General features: G+C 42.6%; 1 protein-coding gene across 2 annotated transcripts in view; it reads left to right on the top strand.

Annotated features, from left to right (window-relative positions):
* PPM1D (protein phosphatase, Mg2+/Mn2+ dependent 1D) overlaps positions 1-21,096 on the top strand; it is a 44,918-nt gene that overhangs the window by 1,262 nt on the left and 22,560 nt on the right. The window contains exons 2-3 of one of the 2 annotated variants that reach the window (XM_050929326.1): positions 3,516-3,610; positions 19,237-19,465. In XM_050929326.1, coding sequence (XP_050785283.1) covers positions 3,516-3,610; positions 19,237-19,465 — 324 coding nt within the window. Of the gene's footprint in view, positions 1-3,515; positions 3,611-8,261; positions 8,952-19,236; positions 19,466-21,096 lie in introns of those variants that run through there. The other variant, XM_050929325.1, reaches the window with a different exon arrangement.

A 21,096-nucleotide genomic window follows, 5' to 3' on the forward strand; every position in this document is an offset into this window, starting at 1 on the left:
TGTTGTTTGAGATTTGTCACTTGGCCTTATTATGTCTGACAAATATGCCTGCTTTCTTCATTTAGCTGGCTTTAATTAAAGAAACTGTCTGACCTACTTTATTCACTGTAACTGTTCTGCAATGCTTACATACACTGCTTATCTGTTTTTATTTTGTAATAATCTTCTGGTTGCTAAAAAATCATGTATTCCTTTAAGCCATATTATTAATTTATAAGCAGAATGTGTACCATTCAATGACCTCTTTGATGCAGGTATATTAATAACAATTATGCATGCCCAAGTTACTAAAGTCTGTACGTCTACAGTACAGAGACTATTCCGGCATATCATGTCACTTATGTAGGTACTTAAACTGTATCAAAGTCCCCCCTTAACCGTCTCTTTGTTAAGCAAAATAGATTTTAATCTTGGAATGTATCACTATAAGTCATGTTTTCTAATCCTTTAATCATTCTTGTGGCTCTTCTCTGAACCCTCTCCAATTTATCAACATTCTTCTTAAATTGTGGGCTCTAGAACAGGACATAGTTTTCCAGCAGTGGTCACATCAATGCCAAATACAGAGGTAAAATAATCTCTCTACCCCTACTCGATATTCCCTGTTTGTGCATCCGAGGATCGATTTGCTCTTTTGGCCACAGCATCACACTAGAAGCTCATATTTGACTATTATCCATGACAATTGCCAAGTCTTTTTCAGAGTCACTGCTTCCCAGAATAGAGTCCCCCATCCTGTAAGCATGGCCAATGTTCTTTGTTCCTAGATGTATACATGTACATTTAGTGGTATTAAAATGCATATTATTAGCTTGCACCTACATGTCTCTGAATAAGTTACCTGTCCTCTTTGTTGTTTACCAGTCCCCCATTTTTTGTGTCATCTATAACCTTTATCAACGATGATTTTATGTTTTCTTCCAAGTCATTGATAAAAATGTTAAATGCTACAGGGCAGTGTTTCCCAAAGTTGGGACGCTGCTTGTGTAGGGAAAGCCCCTGGCGGGCCGGGCCGGTTTGTTTACCTGCCGCGTCCGCAGGTCTGGCTGATCGCGGCTCCCACTGGCCGCTGCTCCGGGCCAATGGGAGCTGCTGAAAGCAGCAGCCAGTATGTCCCTCGGCTCGTGCCACTTCCAGCAGCTCCAATTGGCCTGGAGCAGCGGCCAGTGGGAGCAGCGATCAGCAGACCTGTGGACGCAGCAGGTAAACAAATCGGCCTGGCCCGCCCTACACAAGCAGCGTCCCAAGTTTGGGAAACACTGCCGTAGGGCCATGAACTCATCCTTGCGGGATCCCACTGGAAAAATACTTGCTCTGTGACAATTCCCTATTTACAATTATTTTGAGATCTAGTAGCCAGTTTTTAATTCATTTAATGTGTGCCACGCTAATTTTATATTGTTCTAGTTTTTTAATCAAAATCTTGTGCAGTACCAAGTCAAATGCCCTGGAAAAGTCTAAGTGTTATGTCAACACTATTACCTTTATCACTCAAACTTGTAATCTCGTCAAAAAAAGATATTAAGTTAGTCTGATAGGATCTATTTTCCATTATACTACCGTTACTTAATTCTTTACTAATTGAGTCCTGTATCAGCTGCTTCATTATCTTGCCCAGGATCAATGTCAGCGTGAAAGGCCTATAATAGTCATCCTGAATACCCTTTTTAAAAATTGGCACACTGGTGTTATTCCAGTATTCTGGAACTTCCCCAGAGCTCCAGGACTTATTGAAAATCAAAATCAATGGTCTATTAATATAACACAAGTTATAGGAGTCTCTGTAGATAACATAGACATAATCCATAGTGTAGACCCAGCCTACTCCAACCGATGGGTTTTTCCATTGGTAAAGGAACACCACCTCACTGAAAGATGGTAGGTACGTTGATAGAAGCATTCTTCCATTGATATAGCTGTGTCTACACTGGGGGTTGGGTTGGCATAAATGTGTCAGTCAAAGGCATACTTTTTCATACTGAAGTCAGTAGTTCTTCTGCCATCCCTTCCAGGCTAGTACTGATCAGGCCTTTGACTGTGGAGCAAAGACCCATCTTCAGAAAGAGCCTTATGTGAGTTTGTGGTATGTGAGAGGAGAAAAGAGTTCCATTACTTATATAGTCCCTGGTATTTTAAGTGTGTATATATGGATGTATAGGAGATAAACAAAGAAAAAGGACACTGTCAGCTTTTAAATGTTTTATAAACAAACTTCCTTTTTTCCCTAATACCTTGGATTATGAAAAGTTAATTTTTAAATAATACAAAGTACATGTCACATCTCATGTCTTCATTTACTTTTTCCATGTTTCAGTTTGGCCTTTGAAAAATCAGCAAAGAAACTGATCAGCCTAACAGTGAGGAGAATGGGAATGTCATAAAAGGAAACCAGATCACAACCTTCTGGTTATAATGTATTCTGAGTGCAAATGAGACCTTGATTGCCACAATATCATCTAAAAGTTCCCCTTGGAATAACTGCAGACAGAGAGATTCTATGGAGGAAATATAGAGGCATGAGTTCATGCTGATGTACTTTGTACCTGTTCCTATGACCTAAAGTTTTCCAAAACTAAGATTAGATCACTAAAAAGTTATCACTTCTGGCTAACATTGGACTATTTAAATTCATTCCTAACATACTTGAAAGTTTGACAAACTGGTGGAACTGTTAGGCTCAGGTTTCCCTTTCTACCTCAGCTGATGTACATAGGGGGAAAAAATCACTTTTGGCAATGTGGAGGAAGGTTTAATCATTGTGAACAACTGAATTAATGTTCTACCACTTAGTACTTAAGCCTAGAAAGAAGAGGGGAGTTTGAGTTTTTTACCATGGCACTGAACTCAAAGTGATGGTTCCTGAAAAACTAATGCCACAAGTTATATCGATATAACAAATTCCATCAATATAATTTTAGTTGCCACTTTATATATATGTGTGTGTGTTTGTGAATAGAGATTTTTTTGAAGACGTTATGTATGCATGTATGAAATAGATACTAACAGGGCTGCCCAAAGAGGGGGGCAAGTGGGGCAATTTGCCCCAGGCCGCACAGAGGCCCCCACAAGGACATAGTATTCTATAGTACTGCAACTTTTTTTGATGGAAGGGGCCCCCAAAATTGCTTTGCCCCAGGCCCCCTGAATCCTCTGGGTGGCCCTGGATCCTAAAGAGCTATTATGAAGCTAGACATGAGTCTCATGGTTAGAGCAGCAAGCTAGGAGTCAAGGCTGTTAGTTTCTTTTCTTAGTTCTGTCACTGACTATTTTTGTGACCTTAGCTAAATCACTTAACCATTCTGCCTCACTTTCTTCCACTTGTAAAATAGATCTAATATCTACTTCACAGAAAGAAATGGGAGGCTTCTTTAAGTCCCCTCATTCAGGAAGTATGCTGTAATTAGAATACCTATCATGGTCCTTAGATTACTTTGGGTCAAAAAGATAAATACTTTTAAGGCATTTTGAGATTCTTTGGTGAAAGGTGCTGTATAAGTGCTTTGTCTGTTTTACAGAGGAAAAAAGAATCCTGGATATTACAGATGGAAAAGTCCTCACCTAGTCCATCTCCTGACAAAACAATGTTGTTCCTTGCATTTATTTTCTAAAGGTAAGATACTTGCATAAAGCCAGTTGACATATTGACATAGATGAGAATATACCCATGTATAACTGAAGTATTTCATTAAAATACCGGTGAAAAGTGAGATTTCTCAAAAGGTTTAGACAATGTTCTCCCAAATTTATGTTTTCTCTGAAGCTTCTTAATCAAGATGAGGGCTTTAAGCTTTGGTATGATTGAGATGTTTGTTCACACTTCAGCAGTTGTGTTAAAAGAGATATTTTAAATTATTGGATTCACTTGCTAGGAAAAATGTAAAAATACTCTACTTGCATTTGTAACATAATTTGCTTATTTTGAAGTGGGAAGGAACTTCATTTACATGCCTTACATATGGACAAGCTCTATCTTCTTGAAGTGGACATTACAGGAACCTTTAAAACTATTATGGGGAATTTGTTGGCAGTTTAAAATTGTAAGCTTCTAACAGGAAATAATTAAGCTGTATGCCAGCAGTCTGGTGCATTGGCTCCTGTAAAATTACGCAAAGAAAAGGAGAGTATTTGTGTGAACATTCCTCTTGTCAGAAAAAATTTTCTTCTTTATGCTGACGTTGAGAAAGAATGTCAGCATAGTAAGAGAAGAGTACATTGATCCTCGGGCATATAGAATGTTCTAGAGTGGAGAAGAGAATCTAAACTGCTGTCTTTCTGTAGTCTGGCCAGCTGGATTTCTTATATCTCTTTCTGAATAATTTTTAAGCAGTGAGATGAAAACAGTTCAATCATTTTACTCTCAAATTTCTTGTGAAATTTTCTCTATCTGTATATAAGCAATTAGATACCAGGAAGCTGTATGTGACCCTGTATTTTGTGTTTATTTAAAATAGTGAGTTACTGCAGGTGATTGGTGCAGTGTCCAGCTGCCAGCATCAGGATGGAAACATCTTGTCCAAAGAACAGGTAGTACAAACTTCCCCATACTAATTGTACTTCATCCCTACCCTGACAGGGAAGGGTCTCAAGGTGGAGATCAGTTTCCAGGCCTTTCCAATCCTTAGCTTCTCTGAGGAAGATTAACAATAGGGAGGGATGCTATTTGTGGAAGTTAGGGTGACCAGATAGCAAGTGTGAAAAATTGGGATGGGGGTGGGGGGTAATAGGAGCCCATATTAAAAAAAAGCCCTAAATATCGGGACTGCCCCTATAAAATCGGGACACTGGTCACCCTAGTGGAGGTAATTGTGATTAAAGGTATGCCTATACCGCAGTTTAAGATGTAATTGTGGAGCCATTAGGCATATCTGCTCTAGGTTTAATCTAGCTCAGGGTTTCTCAAACAGGGGTCACCGCTTATGTAGGAAAAGCCCCTGGCGGTCCAGGCCGGTGTCTTTACCTGCCCCGTCCGCAGGTCCGGCTGATCGCGGCTCCCATTGGCTGTGGATTGCTGCTGCGGGCCAATGCTGCTGGAAGCGGATTGCTGCTCTGGGCCAATGGGGTCTGCTAGAAGCAGCCGCTTCCAGCAGCCCCCATTGGCCTGGAGCAGTGATCCGTGGCCAGTAGGAGCCGCAATTGGCCGGACCTGTGGATGGGCAGGTAAACACACTGGCCCGGCCTGCCAGGGGCTTTCCCTATACAAGCGGCGACCCCGTTTGAGAAACCCTGATCTAACTAGTGTGGATAACAATGGAAATGAAGATGCTGTGGCACAGGCTTCAGTGTGAGCTAGCTGCCTCACTTCAAGTCTGCCAGGGACCCTGGGTATGTACTCAAATTGCTACTTATGATGAGGTCTGTGTTGCTGCATCTTCACAGCTATTGTTATCCATGTTAGCTAGATTAAAGCTAGTGTAAGTGTGCCTACCATGCTACAATTACTTCTTAATTTGCAGTGTAGATGTACCATAGATACTTGCCCACTAGCAATTCTACTGAGACTTCCAACTCACTTCACTGAGGGTAAATAACAATAACAATTAGAGGGTAAAAAACCTCTGGCCACTATCAACCTGGCTGGGTTTAACATTTGCACTTCAGGTTGTCAAAGCACCAATTGCTAATTAGCTAACTTTAACACAGGTTTTCTAGAGGTGAAAGGCTCCATCTCCCATTGCAAAACCCCTAAGGCATCTAGTCCCTCATTATTTTTAAATTAGTAACAATACAAACTCAGAATGTTTATATCCTCTCTATCACCAGAGATGTAATCACCTGAATTAGAGTTGAATATATTGCATACCACTTATCATATATAACGTGGAGGGCTTGGAAAATATTTAACCAAAGAAAAGAGGGCTGAGAATTTATTTACCAAGGTCAAATACTCCTTGAATTGGGGAAGGGACTGGCAACGCATACAAGCATTCACACCTTTGGAACATTAAATTACACATTCCTGAGTCCCCTTTTTCAGTAGGTTCAGTCTCTGGGTTCATTTGGGTTGGGTTGGGTTTGGCCGGGACTAGAAGAGTGCCTGGCTCTCTGTTGGCTCTGCATCTTCTATGTCCTCCCTCCTCTTCATCTGTACAGTTCTGGAGTGCCATTATCCAGAAATCACAGAAGATCCACTGCCACTCAGATTGGTGGTGGGGTTCCCGCTCAGTATGTCATTTAGCTCTGTGTAGTAGCAGTAGCTCTAGGGAGCAACACCAGACCTTTTTGTTGCCCTCCTTTTAGTAGGACTGTTGGAGTTCCTTCTCCTTTGCCCAGCACTGGAACTCATCGCTGCTGTACGCCAGCTTCTGCATCTCCTTGGCACTGTTCAAATAAACATTTTACTCTTGTGGGAATTTTGCAGCTGTGCTTGCACTGCTCCTTTCCCCCATTAACTGAGGAAATCCAGGATTTCTTTCCTGGAACAGGCAGAAGCAAAAGGCTTAGCTGCAGTTTTAGCTTTAGCTTTACATGGAGCTATACCTGTGTGCTTGCAAAGATGGGATAGCAAGAAGAAACTACTCTACTTTACTCATGCCCGTCACCCCAATCGGGTTATGGGGCATTTCCAAAATATGCTGGGGATTTAAAAGTGTACATATATAGCTTCTGATTGCTGTGACCCCTTGGTAGAGGAGTTCAAAAATGTCACAGAGGTGGTTACTAATGTGGGGACAGTGGCATTGTGAGATTGTTGCTGGAGGGCTGTTTGTTGGAGTACAGCCCATGGAGTGTCCACACGGGCATTGTACTAGTGGAAGAGTGCTGTAGAGAACTTATGCTGCTGGGGTCTACATTTACTGGCAGAAGTATAAGGTTTTATCAGAACTGAAGGTGGATGCATGCTGACAGAAGGCAAGTTTCACCAGAAAACTTTATAGTGTAAACCAGGCTTGAGCTGCTAAAACAATAGTATTACAGGTTACCTTACCACAAAATGTCAGAGCATGCCTTAGGCCTTGTCTAAACACCGATGTTGCACTGGTTTAATTTAAATCTATTTTTAAACCAATGTATTTTAACTGGTGCAAACCCCTTTGTAGAAACTAGCCCTGCCTATGTTATGACTATGTACAATGTGGCCATGTAGCTGCATAGCTATGGTGCCATAACTATGCCAGCATAACCCTGTAGTGTAGATGCAACCTACAGTGATGGAAGGGGGTTTTTCATTGTAGGAACACCACCTCCCCAAGCGCTGGAGCTAGCTTGATGGAAGCATTCTTCCTTCAACCTAACTGTGTCTACAACAGAAGTTAGGTCAGTATAGCTACGGTACTCAGGAGTGTGGCATTTTGGCAGCGATGCCTCTGGATGACACTGCGTCTCAGAAGCATTTCAGTGTATGCTCATCCACTGGCCAGTTCGCGGGCGCACTTAAATGCCATGGTGCCCGCAGACACCGCGTTGGGGACCCCTGCTTCCGATGAAGTGGGTATTCACCCATGAAAGCTTATGCTCCAATACCTTAGTCTATAAGGTGCCACAGAACACTCTGTTGCTTTTTACAGATCTTGTTCTGTTATATAACCAAGGATCCATCCCTAGCAGTTCAGTCTATCATTGAGGACCCTATTCCATGGGCCCTGTAGGAGCTACTGCTGTGATAGCAAGGCTGAGTCAGTCTTCAAGGTGAGGTGAGGTAAGGTAAAGCCCTCAGGGACTAGAGTGAAAGGTTTTTAAAGATGCTAATGGCAAGGGGTAAGTTTCAGGACTTTGACTTGGTAGCTGGCATCCTATTGAATAAAGCTATACTCCCTCCTTATAAAATGCCTGTACATTTATGGTACTATAGCAATCTTGAGTTAAATTAAAATTTAAATCTTAATAGAGAACTAGGGTGATCAGATGTCCCAATTTTATAGGGATAGTCCCAATATTTGAGGTTTTGTCTTGTATAGGGGCCTATTCCTGCCCTGATTTTTCATACTTGTTAACTGGTCAGTGGGTGACCAGATGTCCTGATTTTATAGGGACAGTCCGGATATTTGGCGCTTATTTTTATATGGGTTCCTATTACCCCCCACCCTCTGTCCTGATTTTTCACACTTGCTATCTGGTCACCCTATAGAGAAGCCTCTGAAGTGGACGTGGGACCAGCAGAAGCTTTTAGCGCCAAAGCCCCTCGCTGCCCGCGGCAGGGTGCACTGCAGAGGGTTGTTGCAAGGCCCGAGTCGCGGACTGGCGTAGGGGGCGCTGTTTCGAAGGGTGGCGCGGGAGGTACAGTTAGCCCTGGCGTGCGGCAGGGGGCGCTGCGCCTCGGAACTCTCAGGTTCTGCGGGTTCCATCGGGGATTGTTACATGAGCGCCGCGTTCCGTGTCTCGGACATGCCCAAACAGCGCCTCGAACATAAACAATAGTCACCGGCCGCGCTGGAGCTGCTGGCTGGGGAGCGCGCTAGAGCCGCTCGGCTGGAGACCCCGCGCTGGTTCTCTGGGGGCCTGCTACCGTCGGAGAAGCGGCTCCAGCCCTTGCCCTTACCCCGGTCCCCCCATGGAGGGTCTGTACTCGCTGGGGGTGAGCGTATTCTCCGACCAGGGAGGCAGGAAATACATGGAGGATGTGACCCAGATCGTGGTGGAGCCGGAGCTGCCGGCCGAAGGGGAGGAGAGTCCCCCTTACAAGGGCGGATCGGTGCCTGGAAGCCAGCGGGCGGCCGAGTCCAGGGCCAGGCATGACCCCTTGCCCGCAAGCTGCGGGAGGAGAGGCGCTAGCCCGAAGGCGGTGGAAGAGGAAGAGCAGTCCCCCGGCTCCAGCCGGTGCCTCCGCCGATCCGTGGCCTTCTTCGCCGTGTGCGACGGGCACGGGGGCCGGGAGGCGGCCCAGTTCGCTCGGGAGAACCTCTGGGGTTTCATCAAGAAGCAGAAGGGATTCTGCTCCGCGGAGCCGGCCGAGGTGTGCGCGGCCCTGCGCAAAGGCTTTATTGCCTGCCACAGGGCCATGTGGAAAAAGCTGCGTAAGTTACAGGCGCTGCCAGATCTGTTCAACTTCTCCCTAGCTTCTGCTCCTAATCTTCACCGCCCCTCCGAACCGTTATCAGGGCGGCAACCTCCCCCCTTCCTGCTTCTCCCCCTGTCCCTCCCATTTGGGAATTGGCTGGGCAGTGATCGCTCCCCCCCTTTTAGGAGAGAGCAGTCGCCTTTTTACTTCTCTGCCTGCTACTTTCCCCCTGTTCCCTCCAGTTTGCACCCTCGACCCGGGGTAAAAGGGCAGCACCTGTCTACCCCCCGTGCTGTCCTATTCTCACACCATTTGGAAATATCGGTATTATCCCGCACTGGGAACAAGACACCACCAAGTTTCTCCATGCGCTATTACTGAGAATGGGAAACACACCCCGGTTTCAGCCATCTCTTTCTTCTTTCACTTTCGACCCCCTCCCCTTTTTTTTTAAACGTATTGGTGAGTTACGTGCTTGCAAAGTTTCCCTCCAGTTGTTGCTGGAAACAGGACACTAACTCTATCATAATTGTTTCAGTCTACATGTGGAGAGGCTGCAAATGTGTCTCTGGGGGGAAAATGGTTTTCTGGTTCAATCAAGACATTTGGTAAAGATTATTTGGGGAAGGGAAAGGACCCCATACTGTGATGGATAGACATTGTGATGGATAGAAAGGCACTAGGTAAAGACTTTGGATAAAAGAGGAGAGGGTAATTGTGAAGCTGTGTGTTGCCTTGCTAACAATGCAAGTTGAAACCCCTGCTAAATCTGTTCTGTAGATCTTGTTATTTTATGGAGTTGTGCATGTGATCACCTCCAGGTTTTCCGTACCTAGAATGCCCTGAGACCAAATGGGTCCCTTTCTAAGGACCTGGTTGACGTTTTTTCTCAATTGCCCCCTCTCCAGTTCTGCCCATTGATTGCTGATGGAAGGATTCAAAAGATGCCTGCTGCAACCGGGATTATTATTTGTTACTTGTTGTACTATTTGAGTATCCGGGAATATTCTCAGTACGTTCCAAAACAAAGAGCACAGTCCCTGCCCTGAAGACGATACAAGCTAATAATACAGCATGACATAAGTGAATGTCCTAATTATGCAAGAGAAAAGGGAAAGATTTAGGTGGTGATATTATCATGCATGTGATGTTTCCTCTAATAGGTGAGACTGCAGAAGTAAATTTCATGAGGATTTTAAATGTGGTGAGGATTGTGGCTTATTGATTAGTCTGGGGAGGCTTTATGCATATGGGACAGCATGGAAGAAAAGCATGAAGACAAAGGGGGTATGAAGGCTGGCAGGGAGAGGGAACACACAATGAGACCAGGTCAAAGTTGTGGGCAGGAACATTGTGAATATTGGGCCTTGAAGTCAAGGATAAATTAGGATTCCATGCACTACACAGCAGGGAGCCAATGAAGTGATTCAAAGGGAATGACACGGTTGAAGTAACAGTTGAGACTTTTGCAAAAACATTTTGGACAGAGCAGGGTTTTCAGGGGTAAGAGAAGTATTGGAAAGTTCCTGAAAAAAACAGGTTGCCATAGTTGGAGTGGGGGATGTGGGAAAAGTGGCTGTTGGGGCAGAAAGGAAGGAGTGGATTTTAGAGCTATTGTAGAGGAAGAAGCAGCAGAACTTGATCAAAGCCTGGATATTGGGGAAAAGAGAGAAGTGGCAGGTAACCCCCAGATTATGGGCTTGCATGACAGGAAGCAGGGTGATGATATGGATCCAAACAGTGGGGAGAGAGAATGGATGAAAAAGATCATGAGCTTGTTTTCTCGTTGTCTTTCCTGCTGAGTGTGGTAACCAGGAGTGGTTTTCATAGCATGTGTGAACCACCCCCCCCCAAAAAAAAGAAAATAACAAAAACAAACAACTATTGACATGATGTAGGAAGTGCTATGAGCAACAAATGGTGAGTAACAAACAGAGCTTCTGATATATAACTATTCTAAACTGTTTTCAAGGACAGCAAAAGCCAGGGCACTGCCTTTTGCTGGTAGTTCTATAACTTCTCTGTAAGTTTTGCAGTAAGCCATCCTCCCTGATTTCTGGAGCACAAACTTGCTAGCTTTTGCTGCAGGTGCAAGAAAACTTAAGGTTTTCATTCAATAAAATATTCAAATAAATACTCCATAGTTAAGTCAGCCTAACTCCAATGTAGACAAAGCTAGGCTGATGGAAGAATTATACCAGCAATCTAGCCTCTTGGAGAGGTGAATTAACTACAGTGATGGGAAGAACCTTTCCCAGCAATGTAGGAAGCAACTATGCTGTAGCAGTGTGGCTGCTGCTGTAGTGCTTGTAGCATATGCATACCCTGAGAGAATGTCCATGGTTACAGCCAATAAGCCATTGACTCAGATATTTCCAAGCCGACGACCAGGGTCCTGCAGGAGGGATCTGTCTTTGTTTTGTGGGCAGAGTTAAGCTGAGGTAGAGGAGCATTACATTGGATTATAAAACTGCTGCAGTGTGTAGCAAGTGCTTTGTTGATCGATGAGGAAAGAGGGTCAGAAAACCAGCATGGAGAGACCAGAAACAAAAGTTTATTTTTTTAATACTCTACCATGTAGTTGCACAACTGTAGTAACGTTATTAGTTTTTCTAACACTGTTTTGCCCATTTAACTAACAAACAAACAAACACCGTTCCACACTTTATGTAGGGTTTTAGTGATATTTTGTGTGGAAGGAAGAAGGGCTTGCTGTTTGTGTGTGTGTGTGGAATTAAAACAATACTTCCCATCTTGTTTTATTAAATCTCTTGCTACACAGTGACTGCAACTAGCTTATGTGTAGTTTAATGGCAGGCTTAGAACACTTGCATTCCCTGGAACCAGCTGTTCCATTCCTGACAGAGTTGACTTATCTGATTCCATGCTTTCCAAGGTATGTGGGTTGAGTTCCATGTAGTCTGCTGTCTGAGTCTTTTGGAGGAGATCTTAAACAATGAGATCCTGTTTTAGTCTGAATGGATGTGTTTAAAAAACAAAACAGAATAACCACAAGGTCCTTTCTTCAAGAGAAGGGCTTTGTTCTGTTGTTCTTGTTCAACATTTCTCTTTTCCCCACTATTGTGCACACTGGGCTGGCTGCACTCCTTTGTAATACAAATTCCAAGGTGGTGTCTGTTTTGTCAGTTGGGGTGGGGTATTTATATGTGTGACACTTGTTTAATATTAACTAGTAGTAATGTGTAAATTTCTAGCTTGTCAAGCCCAGAAGGATTTTCACTGGTGGAAAGAGTAGGTATCTGTCTTAACATGTCTCCAAACAAGTTTTCAACTTGCCCATTTAAAATTCTTCACCGTAATGGTTCAAAATAATGTTCCTAAATTGCTCTGGCCCATTGCTGTATAGTATTGTATGTAGCCTTGTATATAAAAAGCCCGGTGAAGATTTCTTAACACTGTTAACCAGTTTACACACTTCTAATTTGGGGCCTGTCTGTGCCAAAAGTATTAGTGCATGTTAGCACATTTGTCTTCTGCTGTTAAGGACATCCCAAAATCTAACTCCTTTTAAAACAAATAGATACTGTGTGGGAAGAGCTTAAAGTGTCTCTAACTATTAGGCAGGTGATGGTGTTAGTGCACAGTTACAGCTATGTGGTAGACGGATGCTGACACTGGGAATATAATTATATAATTTAAATTTAAATGTTGGGATATAGATCCACAGAAGCGAGAAAACTATTGTTGAATTACATTACTTGGACGTAACAGCAGTTTCTCATTGTTCCTCTGTTGCCGAACATGTAGGAGAGATTATGTTGTTTACAGGCAGTGCGGGTATAATTCTGAGTGGTGAATGCAACTGTGTGTTGTTATATCATCTCCGTATTCCTCTTCTGATCACTGTCAACTTAGTGCACAATAAAGTGGTCAATAATTTGTCAACTTAATGATGTACAACTTTGCCTTTATAGTTGGGCCATCTTGATCTTGCCTTGCAATAGTCCTCTAACTGTCAGAAAAATCCCTATTTATAAAGAATCCTACTGACAATCCCTCAATCTTAAAGGAACATTAGTAAGACCCCTGGTATGCATTGTGTGTGATTTTAAAACAGATTATGTAGACTTCATAGGATAGCGTAATTGAGCGAAGGCGCCTTCTCAGTGGCCAGATAGGGAAGAGGAGGGGAGACGCAAGGGATATATGGGACCCATGGCAGTATTTTGAATGAGGGATAGCAGGAGTTGGAACCAGGGGTTTGGGAAGCTGTTGCAGCGTTTTGGACAGGGAGAAAACCTAATGCTGTCCAGAATAAACAATGCATTGTGCCTTTTAACTGATACAGTGGCATGTGCTCTCAGTGCATCTGATTTAGGAAAAATAGCTTTTGTCCACTATATTGGATTATCTGAAATATTGGAGTCTGGTATAAACACAGTGCACTGGACTTGTTTTGTCAAAAGGAAACTTGGTCTTACATTTCACGTGTACGCTTAATGAAGGGGGGAAATAAAAGCTTGAAAGATGCATGTTGCTGGGTTGAGATAATACTCAGTGGCAGACTGCTGGAGTCCTGTTGAGACCTGTGATCCCACTGAAACAGATATTGAACTTAAGCCTCAGTTCCAGATCACCAGATCAGGTGTGGTTAGGTTTGTGTGTCAGCACCTGGCTTCTATACACTACAGAAAATCTGAAATTACTGTGAGAATCACCACTTATCTAACACAGCTGTTTTAGTGCAGTGTATCCTTCAAGGCAACTAGCTGCAGCTCAAGAGTTAGCTGGGGAAATGGCCACATGAGAATAGTTGTGTATTCAGTTGTGGATACAGCTTCATACTTAAAAAACACAAAACAAACCACAAACAAACAGAAAAAGTTAGGATCATTTGTCTGACCATCTGGTGTTGTGGTTGTAGATGCACCTGTAACAACCTGTTATGTCTTTAGTTTACGTTTAGCAGGAAGAAAAAGAAATGTACATCTTTATATCTTAGTAATTAAAATGGGAGTCTGTCTAGTCTTGGCTTGACCCTCGCTTTGGAATTAACACTGAAACAATTTGTACCAAGAGTCCTTATTTTGGAAATAAAAGTGCATATCTGACTACTCCTGAACCTTTTATTTAGTGTAAGAAAAACAAAAAATACTTCATTGGTGTTTAAAAACAACCATTCTGCATAAGGATTTATGAAAAGCCTGATTTTTTTTTAAGTGGTTAAAACAAGGAAATTGAGTTAAAACTGCTACTCTTAACACTGGGCTTTTTGAGGGTCTTAAAACAATGAAGGGAGGAGGGCATCTGTTAGCCAACTTAAACTTGATGACCTAAGTATGAGTGAGATTCAGAGTGAAATGGCAGGTAAAATCCACCTTGCATTAGCTAACTTGAGTTAACAACACTCCACTACCCCAGTGAAAATAAAGCCGAAGTCTTTTACAAGTGTTCAGCATGACAGCACTTTTCTAAAGTAGGCAGATATCCTCATTTTTTGAAGTGAGAAGAAACTTGAGGCATGTAAGTGCCTTCCCCCAGAGTCATAGTTTTTAGTAATTGATCTGGAGTCTCGACTCATCCACTGATGTCTGATCAGGTCTGCGTTCTTTGAATATAGTATTAACAGAATCCTTAGTTCTTTGTTTCAGACTATATACAAGTCACTGCTGCATGTCAGATCCATTTTGGGCTAATGCTCATGGATAAACCCTATCACCACATTTGTTTCAGCTTTTTTAAATCTTTTTTTGTGTGGCCAATGATAATGAATGTACTGCTTGCCCACAGAACAAAAAGGATTTTAATAATTTGTGTTTACTAGTTAAAACACATCGCTCTTGTCGTCTGAGATAGCATGGTCTGAATCTCTGAAGAAAGTCCTATTCTAGATTATATGTAGTATTCACCACTAAAACAAATCAAGGCTTACCTTGCTTAAGCCCCTTAATGTAGTGGACCTAGGTGTGGCTTAGTGAGAGCTTAAAATCATGTGCTCTTGCTGTATGTTTTGTTTACAAATGTGGGATTTTGGTTCAATGCTCTTCATTTTACATAAACGCTAATTTGATTGTCTAATACATTTCTTTATTGCAAAAGAGGGTTTGTTGCAGCTAATGAGTTCCTACCAGTGTATGTTGTTGTGTAGTAAATGCACAGGTTAAATGGAAATGAGGATTTCAGAGTTCTGCCTCAATCTCACCATTTTATGAGTGTATTAAATATATCCACACTTGTCATGCTTGTTAGACAAAGCCCTTTTGGATCCACCTGTCAGGTCAAATGCAGTTTTTCTTCAATAAATAATTGGGGATGAACTTGATATCTGGTTAAATTTTTAAATGGGGAGGAAGTAGTGTCTGCTGGCTAAACACACAACTGGAAGTTAGGACCCCGGGGTTCTTCTAGACAGAATTTTGTCATAGACTTGCTCTGTGAACTTGGGCAAGCCACTTAATCTCACTTTGCCTCATTTGCAAAGTGGGTGGGATAGTAGTTGTCCACCTCCTAGAGATCTTGGGACATAATATTTGTAAAGTAATGTTTGATCCCTTGTTGAATAGTGCTATAGAAGTACACAACGCATAGGCCTGGTCTGCACCTAGAACTTAGGTTGACCTGGCTATATGGATCAGGGCTGTGAAAAATGTTGTGCTCTGAGCACCATAGTTTGGCCCACCTAACCCCTGGTGTAGATGTCTCTAAGTCAATAGAATGATTCTTCTTTTGACACAGTTCCCATCTTTCAGAGAGGTGGACTACCTACATTGATGGAAAAACTCCTTCTGTCGATGGAAGAAGCCTCTACACCACAATGGGACAGCTGCAGCACGGTACCTGTGCACTGTAGTTTAAACATATCCTTATTGTCTGAAGGCTCCAGTCCTTTCGTTCAGTTAACCGAAGGTGAACAGTGGGAAGGCACCTCAACCTGTGCAAGTGATAACCTTCAAACAACTGGTTTCAGAGTAGCAGCCGTGTTAGTCTGTATCCGCAAAAAGAACAGGAGTACTTGTGGCACCTTAGAGACAAACAAATTTATTTGAGCATAAGCTTTCGTGGGCTACAGCCCACTTCATCAGATGCATGCAGTGGAAAATACAGTAGGAAGATATAAACACAGAGAACATGAAACAATGGATGTTACCATACACACTCTAATGAGAGTGGTCAGTTAAAGTGAGCTATTACCAGCAGAGGAGAGAGAAATTTTTGTAGTGGTAATCACAATGGTCCATTTGCAGCAGTTGACAAGAAGTTGTGAGGAACGGGGTGGGGGGCTGGGGGGGAGAGGGGAGGGCTAAACTATTTCCCCATGTTTATTCCCCCCTCCCACTGTTCCGCACAACTTCTTGTCAACTGCTGCAAATGGACCATTTTCATTACCACTACAAAAAGTTTCCTGTCTGTCTGTCTGTCTGTCTGTCTATCTGTCTTTCTACTGTATTTTCCACTGCATGCATCCGATGAAGTGGGCTGTAGCCCATGAAAGCTTAAGCTCAAATAAATTTGTTATCTCTAAGGTGCCACAAGTACTCCTGTTCTTCAAACAACAGAATTTCTGGGCAAGAATTTAAAGATTATCCATGTCTCTGACTGAAGATTTTGTTTCCAAAGAGGGAATCCAAAAAAATTATTTTTTTTTTTAAACAATGGCTAAGAAAAATGATAATTGATGCATTTGTGTTTGAATGCAGCCGCCCACATTGTTTTCCTGACTCTGCCTCCACACATTCCTTCTAAATGTTTTATCAGCTTAATCTATACTAGCCAAAGTAATATTTCTCTTCAAGATTAATTAGTGGGGGCCTTTCTCCACAGTTGTTGTTGGTATAGTGGAGTGCCAGCTCTGGTATAGCTCAGGTTTAGAATAGCATTCTATTTCATGCTGGACTTCTTTAAGTGCTTTAAAATCTCCAATGTTACTTAGCCATGGCCTGCACTGTGTCTGTGTGTGGGGAATCGATCTAAGTTACGCAGCTTCAGCTATGTGAATAACGTAGCTGAAGTCGATGCACTCAGATCGACTTACCGTGGTGTCTTCACTGCGGTGAATCGACTGTTGCTCCCCCGTTGACTCTGCCTGCGGCTCTTGCGGGGCTGGAGTACAGGAGTTGATGGGAGAGGGCTCGGGGGTCAATTATCGCATCTAGACTAGACACGATAAATCGATCCCCGCTGGATCAATCGCTGCCCACTGATCTGGTGGGTAGTGTAGAAATACCCTTTGATTCCTTTGGAATTTGGTGTGCTTTATGGGGGAAAGTGTAGGATTAGTGAACCAAATTTGGGGTCATTTGGAAAGGGGTTCTTGAGGTACTCCCCCTCCTTCGGGGGGAAAAAAGCAGCTTTTCTTAAGATTCATGGATTCTACCAGGGCTGCAATCCTGGCACAAGGGTCTTAATTGCTCGAGAGTTAACCCTAGAGAGTGCATGGCACCCAGTATCCCTGAAGGGAGCAAAATTGGAAATGGTATTAGGGAGAGAGTTTAACTCGCTAGTTAAGCATGTACCTAATTCTTATGCACCAGCTGGATTACCGTGCACACAGAGTAGCCAAAAGGCTTTCTAGCCTGCCAGTTTCCATTGCAGCTGGTCAGCTAAAGAGTGTATGCAGAATCTCTTGATCCTGATCTACCCTCAGCCAATGTTCAGTTTTCTGCCATTGAACTGATAAGGTTTGAAGGCATGTTGCTAAAATCTGTCTTTAAAATAAAAATGGTGAAATGCAATCAAACTGTTTTTGAAAATAAAATAAATTAGACATGTGAATGCGTGCTGGGAGGTGAAGGAGCAAAGGAATGGGAGGGAGTAAGTGGAGAGGCGTTTGGGACTCCAGCAAGGGGAGGGTGGATTATGGTGATAGGGGGTGCGGAGAAGGGTTGGAGGGCTCAGGTGAGGGGGGATGAGGGTTCTTCCCTTGTAATGATGTAATTCTCCCAGGTTAAAGCACTTGGTTTCAAGGCCTAATATGCTGATCTTGCTGTATGTTTTCATTTCTGTCCCAGAACATATGGAGGCTGCAACAAAGAGCATAGTTGTCTTGAAAGGTTCGTGAAGTTGCTGGAACCTGAAGATAACTCATCCTCCCTTTACTGATGCTTGTCTGATTAAGTGTATCAGGTTCCTCATGTTTGTTTTGTTCTGTAATAAAGTGGATGCCATAGGAAAGTACATACTGTACTAGTGTATTTACTATACTGTGGTATTTCTGATAGGTGGAATATATACTGCAGTGGAACATACTGTACTATGGGAAATGCAAACTCTTTAGTGGTAACCATTGTAAGTGTAAATTGTAAAGTACAATAGACAAAATATGCCAGAGAAATGAATCCCTTTTCTGTAGAGTTTACGATCTAAGTTCATGGCACGTGCAGTGCTGGACAAGCATAAGATGAGGTTGCTATTGACAGTTGGTTTCATGGAATGGTGACCTTTCTGATGTTTGAAGGAGGGAGGGAGATTGTGAGGCTAGGTGTATCTTAACTGGGGGGCTGCCCCAAACATGAAATGGACTGTAGGAAAAAATTGTCAAGTCAAGAGTGTAGATGAAATAGACAAAGGGAGCAGTTAGGAGAGAAATTTGGGCACAACTTTTGGAGCAGAAGGGGAGCATAGGAGATGATGAAGGTAAATGTTGGCAGGGGCAGAGTGGTGACTGAGAAAAAGCAAGAATTTAATGTGAAGAGGTTTGAATTTAATGTGGAAGGGGAGGAGGAAAAGCCAGTGTAGATATTTAACATGTGTTTAATTCTGAATTGGAGGGCTATCTCTTGGGTAGTAAGTTTTACATGGGGCTGTGGGATAGCAAACATAAGAAGCTTGTGCAGTTCTGTCCTCAGTGTGGACATATGAATAATTTCCCCTGGGTGATGCAAATAGACAGTTTGTTTTGAACTACTATTTAATACCAAAATACACATAGATATCAAGGCAGTCATTCTGTTACCTGTAAGGGTTTGTAATGTCCAAACAACTAAGTGAGCTGATTTATCTGACACTCCTACAACTTCTAATAGGGAGGTGAACTGTGCTAAAATCTGTGGGTTTTATTTAACGTAGACAGATAAAGACTATGAAGGCCATTTTCACTGTGACTTGTGGTAAGGCTTGAAACAGATGAAGAAGAAACACCTATTCAAACACTCAGTTTCTAGTTTGACTGACACTGGTATGATTTGGCCTGAATATTACTTATTAATCCATTCTTGACATCATTACAAAATATTTTTCTTCAGGTAGTTGTAATATCTTGGGGGTTTTAAAATAATCTCCTAAGTGGGGGGTTAATGACAAGTTTCAGAGAATAAAAATGTAGCTTTCATTTCTCATTGCAGCAGAGTGGCCAAAGACCATGACTGGCCTCCCAAGTACATCAGGAACTACTGCCAGTGTGGTAATTATCCGTGGGTCAAAGATGTATGTGGCGCATGTCGGAGATTCAGGAGTGGTGCTAGGAGTCCAGGATGACCCCAAAGACGACTTTGTTAGAGCCGTGGAGGTGACACAGGACCATAAGCCTGAACTTCCAAAAGAAAAGGAGAGAATCGAAGGGCTTGGGGGCAGGTAACTCTGTGTTTTGTTTCTCATTTCAGTTTCTCACGTCACTGTCCTTGTCCTGTTGATCGAATGGGTTCAAGTCTACTTATGCATTCGCAGCTCGGTGAACCTGTTTGAACCTCTTCTGTGTTTCTGCCATTTGGGCTTTGACTATCCAGCGGGTTAGCCGTGGGGAAGTAGCTGTGTTATTTTAGTGTCTGGTACTAATGCCATTTTGCTGGAGGTTTATGAGTTGGGGTGATTTTTGATTTCCGAATGGAAGCCCAATGAAATCTCCAAAGTGAGAAGTATATTTGGGGTTCTGAAAAAAGTGGGAAAGGAAGGGAGGGGTAGTTGCTGACTGACCTTGTTCTCCTTGGCTTAAGAGTATTTGAAAGAGAAATTTGTTTTTCCATGTAAATATTAACTATGAGATGTAGAGCGCTTTTTCTATCAAATGAAGAAAATATTAAGGTTTTGATTGCAACGTAGTGTTCATTTTGCAGTTGGTAAGGCCTCTATTTGAATACAGTACCCTGTACTGGCAAAAGATGATATCTTCCATATCTAATTAGGATCTATCTGCTCTATAAAAGTAAAATTTCTGATGCATTTTACATTGCCCTTGAGGTAACAATGCCAGCTGTAGAACAGGCCTTGCAAGACTTTTCTTTAAATGAAACTAAGATCACAAATAAATAACAGAACACTGTATTTAAACACTGTAAATCTGAATATTAAGTCATAGTATTTGAACATTGCTACCTCCTATACTTGTCAAAGCTGACTTTGGGTTTCTTTTCCATGAACTGACTGATGTTAAAATATCCAAGAAGGAGTCGAATTGCAGTTCATGCATGTTCCCTGTAGCTGAGAGGTAGGGGAGCAAGCAGGAAGCCTTGTCAGATGGCAACCGTGAAACAAACCTCAGGGCTCAAATCTGGCTCAGCTTCATATGAGCCCTATGCTCTTTTGTTCAACAGTACTGCACCAGATGGATGGGCACCATTCCCTTCTTTTAGCGGTTCAGAGCACAGAGATCACTGAAGGTTTTCCTGTTGACATTGTTCACACAAGAACCCTGTCAGCTCATTAACCTTCAGATATTTGTGTCTTTAGCAGGTGGAAGCAGATCAGCTAGCTGCATTTGGGATAAGAGGTTTCTGAAATGATAACTTGCTGTTTCACTAGGTTAGTGCCTGTAGATGTTACAGGTTTCCAAATGTGCTTTTCTGTCACTGGCTGAAGGACACGGAATATATTTTGAAATTCCTAGTTGCAAGTGGGCAATTCCCAGAATCTCCTTTTTTACAGGAGTCGTGGGGATTGATATTGTCGTCTTGTTGGTGGTCCTTCAGCTTTTCCCAGATTGGTGACTAAACTGGCAGAGACTGCCCAGCTACTCCCAGAACTGTGAGACGTGCCACTGGGCAGGAGTATAGTGGGATTGTGCTAGCAGGACATCTTCACTTCTCGTGAGAGAGAGGGGAAAAGGTGATGGGAGAAGAGGAGAATTGGATCTGCTAGTCAAATTAAGAAAGCTTATCCACTAAAAATCTGTTTAAATGTCAGTGTGGGATGGGATCTTCTTCCAGGCAGAAATAATATTAACATTATTTGGCCATTAGGGTTCCAAATGGGCATGGTAAATCTGAGGA

The sequence above is a fragment of the Gopherus flavomarginatus genome, chromosome 19 (genome assembly GCF_025201925.1).
Source record: "Gopherus flavomarginatus isolate rGopFla2 chromosome 19, rGopFla2.mat.asm, whole genome shotgun sequence".
Classification (NCBI taxonomy): domain Eukaryota; kingdom Metazoa; phylum Chordata; order Testudines; family Testudinidae; genus Gopherus; species Gopherus flavomarginatus.